Here is an 8,870-nt window from a genome sequence, read left to right on the forward strand (position 1 = left end):
TGATGAGGGGAAAAAAACTATTTAATCAATTTTAGAATAGGGCTGTAACCTAACAAAATGTGGAAAGAGTGAAGGGGTCTGAATACTTTCCGAAGGCACTGTATATGCTCTCTACCAACAACAACCCTATGGCACAATGCACTTGAATCATATTATCAACTGTTTTCACGGCATTCTATAGTAGCATCTCCTCTCAAACACTCTCAATCTCCTGCTTCAGTTGGGTGAGCCAGAGATGTCACTTACTGTATACAGTATACTACTTGAATAGTTATACTCTAGTAGTTAAACCTTACAAATGAATACTCACTCTGTGGATCCGTCACATCTGGGAAATGCTTCATGGATGGTATCCGCTGTGTGTACAGTACTTAAGTGCTTAACTTGTGATATTTTTCACAGATTAGAGACCATATAGAAAAGTGATACAACACATCAGTGAGACGTGACACACACAGGGGAATCACCTCACAGCTCAGAGATAGTTCACAGTAGGTTGAGGTGCATCCCAAAAGCATGCTGAATGATATAGGAATTATGAAATTGCGGTTGTGGTGTCAAGCTGTCATGGTTTCCCCTGTGCTATCTCTCCATCACGGAGTGAGTGTCTTCTGAATACACTGAGGTTGTCATACACACACGCACACACACACACACTCACTCTCTCTCTCTCTCTCTCTCTCTCTCTCGCTCCTCTCACTCTTTTATGAAAATATTAAAAGTGTTATTAATAAATGGTCTGTAAAAGAGCGATAGGACACCATTTTCCACGAGACTGCCTAGGGGAAGGAGGTGAGGGCCCTGGCAGAGTGGTGCCAGGAATATAACCTCTCCCTCAACGTCAACAAAATGAAGGAGCTGATCGTGGACTTCAGGAGACAGCAGAGGGAGCACGCCCCCATCCACATTGACCGGGAAACTGAAGATCTCGTACAACGCTGTGTACTACTCCCTTCACAGAACAGCGCAAACTGGCTCTAACCAGAATGGAAAGAGGAGTGGGAGGCCCCGGTGCACAACTGAGCAAGAGGACAAATACATTAGAGTGTCTAGTTTGAGAAACCGACTCCTCACAGGTCCTCAACTGGCAGCTTCATTAAATAGTACCCGCAAAACACCAGTCTCAACGTCAACAGTAAAGAGGCGACTCCGGGATGCTGACCTTCTAGGCAGAGTTGCAAAGAAAAAGCCATGTCTCAGACAGGCCAATAAAAATAAAATATTAAGATGGGCAAAAGAACACAGACACTGGACAGAGGAAGACTGGAAAAAAGTGTTATGGACAGACGAATCGAAGTTTGAGGTGTTCAGATCGCAATGAAGAACATTTGTGAGACGCAGACCAAATGAAAAGATGCTGGAGGAGTGCTTGATGCCATCTGTCAAGCATGGTGGAGGCAATGTGATGGTCTGGGGGTGCTTTGGTGGTGGTGAAGTGGGTGATTTGTACAAGGTAAAAGGGATCTTGAAGAAGGAAGGCTATCACTCCATTTTGCAACGCCATGCCATACCCTCTGGACAGCGCTTGATTGGAGCCAATTTCCTCCTACAACAGGACAATGACCCAAAGCACAGCTCCAAACTATGCAAGAACTATTTAGGGAAGAAGCAGTCAGCTGGTATTCTGTCTGTAATGGAGTGGCCAGCACAGTCACCGGATCTCAACCCTATTGAGCTGTTGTGGGAGCAGCTTGACCGTATGGTACGTAAGAAGTGCCCATCAAGCCAATCCAACTTGTGGGAGGTGCTTCAGGAAGCATGGGGTGAAATCTCTTCAGATTACCTCAACAAATTGACAACTAGAATGCCAAAGGTCTGCAAGGCTGTAATTGCTGCAAATGGAGGATTCTTTGACGAAAGCAACGTTTGAAGGACACAATTATTATTTCAATTAAAAATCATTATTTCTGACCTTGTCAATGACTACATTTTCTATGCATTTTGCCGTATTTCCTATTCAAACTCATTTCATGTATGTTTTCATGGAAAACAAGGACATTTCTAAGTGACCCCAAACTTTTGAACGGTAGTGTATATTTATATTCCATACTCTGACATTGCTTGTTCTAATATTTCTATATTTCTTCATTCCTTTCTTGATATTTTTGGGATTTGCATGTATTGTTTTGTATTGTTAGGTATTACTGTACTGTTGGAGCTAGGATCATAAGCATTTTGCTACAACCGCGATAACATCTGCAAAATATGTGTACACAACCAATAACATTTGATGTGAAACGATATCATGTCACTATTTAACCCGTCTCTCCCTGTGGTCTTGTGTGTGTTTCAGCTGGGGGACCCAGGGGGACTTCACCACCACACACCCTCTACCTGCTGTCAAGGTGAAGTTGTTCACTGAGAGCACAGGAGTCCTGGCCCTGGAAGACAAAGAGCTGGGCAGGGTAAGAGCCTACAGAACTGGAGCCAGACATAGGCACAGTTAGCAACAAACTTTCTTTTCAGATTTCAAAATGGTTGCCACTTTGATGTAAATATGGAGTGCTATGATCTTATACATACATTATACATATACTTATACATATACATTGATACAACCTTACATGGCTGTGTGTTTTATGTATGACTTGACTATAAATAGGTACATTGTATGTGTCTTTGTGCTTCCAGGTGGTGCTCCATCCGACCCCGAACAGCCCCAAACAGTCCGAACTACACAAGATGTCCGTGTCCAAAGGCTGCCCTGACAGTGACCTGAAGATCAAACTGGCCATCCGCATGGACAAGCCACAAAACATGAAGCACTGTGGGTAAGCTACGCTGCGTGGAAACTAGATCAAAACATATTGTTGTCAGACGCAGTGGTATGCTGCCATCTAGTGGTGCCGACCATTAGTGCATAACACACACTTCCAGACGGCAGATCAACTGTGACCAAAGCAGGCAACCTTTATCTTTAACCTTAAACATTACATCTATTATCTTCAACATACATTGAATATGACTATGTAATTGGCACTGTGACATCTGACATTTTAAAATGTTCTCAAATATTGTTGTACTGCATTTATCAAGCCTCCATAATGTTTGCTAAAGAACAAAAGGAAGTCTTTACATTTACGTCATTTAGCAGACGCTCTTATCCAGAGCGACTTACATTATTTTAAAAAAAAATCCTACCCCCTGTGGGAATCGAACCCACAACCCTGGCGTTGCAAACGCCATGCTCTATCAACTGAGCTACATCCCTGCCGGCCATTCCCTCCCCTACCCTGGACAACGCTGGGCCAATTGCGCGCCGCCCCATGGGTCTCCCGGTCACGGCCGGCTACGACAGAGCCTGGATTCAAACCAGGATCTCTAGTGGCACAGCTAGCACTGCAATGCAGTGCCTTAGACCACTGTGCCACTCGGGAACCTAGTGGCGCAGTCTTCTCCTTCAGTACATCACTGCTTTCTTGGTGCCATTTCCTGGGCTCAGTCATAAAGAAAGTGTACATATCCTCACACTAATACAAACATGTAAGACCTGACCATGTTAAAGAGCACATTGAATAAGAGTGAGAACTCTGACTGTCATGAATGGATATCAAGTAAAAGGTATTGACAGCCTCCTCACCCCAGATCAAATAGCAAATAATGATTGTGATTAGGCTAATGGCTAGTGATATAAGTGATGTGACAGCGCCAACTCAGAGACATAAGGACATGTTAACGTCACACTTCTTCCTTCCTCCTCCTCCGGTCTCCTCCACTGTGTGTGTGTCCTGCTCTATGGGGGAAGCCCAGTGTCTGGGCTTTAAGGAGCTCCGCCTGTCTCCCTCATTCACTCTCCTCCATATGCTTCCTGTACAGGGCCTGTGGGGCCTGATGTGATGCTGGGGTGGCCCTACGGTAGCCTGCGTTGGGGCCTTATGCTCCCTGTACCAGCCTCTGCCTGGCAGGCTGCTGGCAGTCCCCTTTCCCGCTGCTCCTTGGGCACTAGTTTATTCAGAGAGACAAGCCCTGATGCCCCTAAACTAACCAGGGGGGTACACAGGCAGAGGGAGGCAGGCCCGTGTACCCCTAGCCCGGCCAGGGGGAAGAGCAGACAGAGGCAGGCAGAGCTAGGGTCCTCGCCCTCAGATGTTCATTTCTTCACAACACAACATGATACACAGCAAAACAACATATTCTGCCCTCCCACAGACTCAAGACTGATAGAAGAAAAAAAAGAAAAATGTATGCACTCACTACTTACTGTACATCACTCTGGATAAGAGTGTCTGCTAAATGACAAAAATGTCAATCTAATGATAGCACTCAGCAAACCAGAGCACAGTGATCATACCCACATTTATGGATGTCCACTGGCTCAAACTGTAGCTGGAGTTCTGGATGTGTCAGGATCATTCATGGCACTCCCATCCCTGAACCATGTTCTGCTCAGTTGGTAGAGCATGGCATTTGCAACGCCAGGGTTGTGGGTTCGATTCCAGTATAAAAATAAAAATGTATGCACTCACTAACTGTAAGTCGATCTGGATAAGAGCGTCTGCTAAATGACTAAAATGTAAAATGTAAATGTAATTAAGTTAATATCAGAAAACAGGTCATTTCCTTTCACAAACAGAAGATGGGTTGTTCTAGCTCGAAAACCTTTTCACAGGATAAGGTAGCAGTAACAACTTTTTACCATAAGAGGTCAGCAGAGACCTTGTACTGTAACACAAGCATCTCCGCTATTGTTCGCCAATTGCCATTCACTCAAGGTGTTGTATATATTGCTCATTGTAACATAAAAGGACAAATTAATATGCTTTTTGAGCATGTCACCTCTTTATGAAATAATGATGCAACACAAGGTTTAATATTGTAAAGCAGCCTCTGTAGAAAGGCCATCCACCATTGTCCACACAACCTGTTACTAATTATTTGCTTTGTTTACTTAGGTACCTATGGGCTATTGGTAAAAATGTGTGGAAGAGATGGAAGAAGAGATTCTTTGTTTTGGTGCAGGTAAGAACAAAAGACCACTAAATAACCATGGTCAGCACTAATCCAATAAGTAAGATGTTATGTTTTTGATCTGTCAAGCTTTGGTACGTGTCTTCCTCTAGTTGACTGGGGTTCTAAAGGTGTAAGCCAGTTCTTGTCAGGAGCTTTGTAGCTGTAGCAGCCATTTTCTGTCTGTCCTCATTTGGAGAAGCATGCTTTCTCCTCTGTGTTCGGGAGGATATGTCTCAGAGCGAGGAGTTGACAGGCGATTGACAAACCAGAGTGTACGCTGGCTGGCCTAGCACTCGCAGCTAAAAGAGCCCACGGAATGCTCGTCTCGCTCGCTCTCAGCTGTACATACAGCAAGTGACAAATACCGGTCAATAGACTGCCTGTGTGTGTATGTGTGTGTGTGTCATGTGCAAGTGTGTTTCTTAGAGAGACATAGCTTTGTGTTTGTGTATAATTTCATTTGTAAATGTTTTACTTTTTCTCTTATGTTTTGGTTATGTTAAGTCGCGTGTAAGTATTCAAGACATTCAATATTCTATTGGTGTTATGGTGGACTCAAATGTATTTGGACTTTTGGTCTTCAGAATTGGCAAAATTATTATATTTTCAAAGTGAAGGGCAAATATGTTTAGTTCGCTTTACTATCAATATAGTATGTCCCATTTGTGTCTTGGTGTTGTCTGAAAATACAAAATTCAGCAGTGAAGTAGTACAAAACTGTAGGTGTTGATTCATACTTTTACTATGCTTCTTATACATACGAAAAATGGAAATAGCCTATGAAAAGACAACAGTGTGCCAACTTCAGCTGGTTCAGGAGATATATTAAATAGAAATGAATCATTTAAGTGAGAAACAAAATGTTTGCATTTATTTCTGAGATTGTTGTGTTAATTACTGTGGATGTGATTCACCAACACCACTCTGTGATGTTCAACCCTCCTTCTCTGAAATAACAAAATGCAAATTCACATCCGCTGCATGCCGAATGTGGCACACACAAACACACACACAAACACACACACACACACACAAACACACACTTTCTGAATGCCATTTGATTGACATTTGCCTTGATACTCATAAATAGCACAGCTTACACTGGGGGGTATTTATTTCAGTCGCGGAAGATTCGTTTCCTGTTGAATTATTCATGAGTTGTTAATTACATGGAGTGAGTAGATCATTTACAGTGCTGGGTGATGGACGCTGGCACCACCCATGAAACATGGTAGCAACACGCCAACAACACGTCAGGTACATGTAAACAGCGTTCTACAGGTGTAGAGCTGTCATAGCACAGCCTGTAAACATGCTAGATGTGCCATGGAAAACAAGAACGAGTCAGGGGTTGAACATCCCACGAGGTGGCTGTCGTGATGGTTCATCCCATGTAACCCTCTCACTATTCCTGTGTGTTAAGTCCCCTCTCTCCGTTCATACCCAGTGAAAGTGGAAAGCATTAATATCAAAGGCGTCGACCTCAGCTGAACCAAGTCCCATCACGAGAGGCAAAAACGCCACTCTAAACCTGTGAAACTGTGTTTTGTCTAAATTGAGTCGAGGGATCACAATTAAGCGGCTTGCTCCCTAAACCAAACTCTCGCCAGCCCCCTCCTACCCCCACCCACGTTCAGATAGAGTTCATCCTGCCTGTAGTGGTATCTGGCTAGTTGAATGCCCGGACAGGTCACTGCTCAACAGAACAGATTGGAGCCATAAACCACATGTTTATGATGCAAAGTGAACTGTAATTATTCAGCAGTCTGGAGGCTGTCCTCAAAGACACCCAGAAGCAGCCACTCTCTCACTCTGTCCCCTACCACACTATCCTTCTTTCTCCCTCCCTCCTTCTCTCACTCGATCTTTTCTCTTTACTTCTCTGTTCACTTACTCTCTTTCTTTCTTTCTTTCTTTCTTTCTTTCTTTCTTTCTTTCTTTCTTTCTTTCTTTCTTTCTTTCTTTCTTTCTTTCTTTCTTTCTTTCTTTCTTTCTTTCTTTCTTTCTTTCTTTCTTTCTTTCTTTCTTTCTTTCTTTCTTTCTTTCTTTCTTTCTTTCTTTCTTTCTTTCTTTCTATCTATCTGCTGATATGTGATGGCTTTGGAGTGAAGTCTTAAGCATTTTCATATGACTACTGATCTCTGGCCTGCTCCCCAGCCCCACCCCACCCCCATCACGCAATCCAATTTATAGACTCAACCAGTGGTGGAAAAAGTACCCAACTGTCATACTTGAGTAAAAGTAAAGATACCTTAATAGAAAAGTACTAAAGTAAAAGTGAAAGGCACCCAGTAAAATCCTACTTGAGTAAAAGTCTAAAAGTATTTGGTTTCAAATATACTTAAGTATCAAAAGTAAATGTAATTGTTAAAATATACTTAAGTATCAAAAGCAAAAGTAAAAGTATAAACCAGACGGCACCATTTTCATGTTTTCTTTATTTACGGATAGCCAGGGGCATGCTCCAACACTCAGACATAATTGACAAACGAAGCATGTGTTTAGTGAGTCCGCTAGATCAGAGGCAGTAGGGATAACCAGGGATGTTCTCTTGGTAAGTGTTTGAATTAGACCATATGCCTGTCCTGCTAAGCATTCAAAATGTACTTTTGGGTGTCAGGGGAAATGTATGGTGTAAAAAGTACATTATCTTCTTTAGGAATGTAGTGAAGTAAAATTAAAAGTTGTCAGAAATATAAATAGTAAAGTAAAGTACAGATACCCAAAAAAAATACTTAAGTAGTACTTGAAAGTATTTTTACTTAAGTACTTTACACAACTACTCGCTACAATAACAAGGTTATTTAAAAGAGCAAAGCATGTAGGGTAATCAGGGAGCAAAGTCATTTAGAATCCTTTAACCGTCAGTTTGACAGCAGGTCAGCCAGCCTTAAGGCCCATAGAGTCCTGCTCTGTCTCTGTCTGTGTGTTTGTCTCGCCTGGCCCTGACAGATCCAAACTTTAGCAGGCAGGGGGACGTGAGGCTGAAGTGGGTGGAGAAAGAGGCAGGCGAAGGGGTGGGAAGGAGAGGGGAGTTCTGATGTGCCCCAGGGACGTCCCCGAAGGCAAGGGGGCACCGTGGAGCTGGGTAGTGGCACCGGCGGCCCAGCAAGTTCCACCCGGGGCCTCATCAGAGCCCTGACAGTGAATCTCTGTTGTCACACAGAGGCAAGCTGCAGCCAGTGAGAGCTGCCACTTGCAGCAGAGGTGACAATAGCGTGGTATTGGCTGGGATCCTCGGGTTGCCGTGGCATGACTGGCACCTAGCAGTCGGGCTACTATCTCTTGTGACAGGGTGTCACTACTGCAGTCGTCTGTCCTCGCTGAGTGACAGAGTCAGGGCCAGAACCCCGCCCTGGCAACGGCCCCGGCAACAGCACCCTGACCGCCCACCCTCGCTCTCTGATTCTCTCTCTCTCTCTCTCTCTCTCTTCTCTCTCTCTCTCTCTCTCTCTCTCTCTCTCTCTCTCTCTCTCTCTCTCTCTCTCTCTCTCTCTCTCTCTCTCTCTCTCTCTCTCTCTCTCTCTCTCTTTCTCTTTCTCTTTCCCTCTCTCTTTCTCTCTCTCTCTCTCTCTCTCTCTCTATCTCTCTGTCTCTATATCCTCTCTCTGTCTCCATCTCTCTCTGTGTCTATATCTCTCTCTATGTCTTGGTCTCTCTCTGTCTCTTGCTCTCTCTCTCTTTGTCTCTCTCTCTCTGTCTCTGTCTCTCTCTGTCTCTATATCTCTCTCTGTCTTGGTCTCTCTCTGTCTCTTGCTCTCTCTCTGTCTCTCTCTCTCTGTCGTCTCTCTCTCTCTCTATGTCTCTCTCTCTCTCTCTGTCTATATCTCTCTCTCTCTGTCTCTGTCTCTCTCTTTCTATATCTCTGTCTCTCAATTCAATTCAATTCAATTCAATTTCAATTTAAGGGCTTTATTGGC

General features: G+C 43.8%; 1 protein-coding gene across 1 annotated transcript in view; it reads left to right on the forward strand.

The window, feature by feature from the left end:
- The window catches only part of LOC311133970 (calcium-dependent secretion activator 1-like), a gene marked incomplete at both ends in the record, with an annotated part of 131,288 nt that overhangs the window by 87,338 nt on the left and 35,080 nt on the right, over positions 1 to 8,870 (forward strand). Inside the window, 3 exons of the mRNA XM_084167597.1 lie at positions 2,294 to 2,405; positions 2,632 to 2,771; positions 4,893 to 4,959. Of these exons, the coding sequence (XP_084023723.1) occupies positions 2,294 to 2,405; positions 2,632 to 2,771; positions 4,893 to 4,959 (319 nt within the window). The remainder of the gene's footprint in view (positions 1 to 2,293; positions 2,406 to 2,631; positions 2,772 to 4,892; positions 4,960 to 8,870) is intronic.

The sequence above is a fragment of the Coregonus lavaretus genome (genome assembly GCF_964263955.1).
Source record: "Coregonus lavaretus genome assembly, chromosome: 8".
Classification (NCBI taxonomy): Eukaryota; Metazoa; Chordata; class Actinopteri; order Salmoniformes; family Salmonidae; genus Coregonus; species Coregonus lavaretus.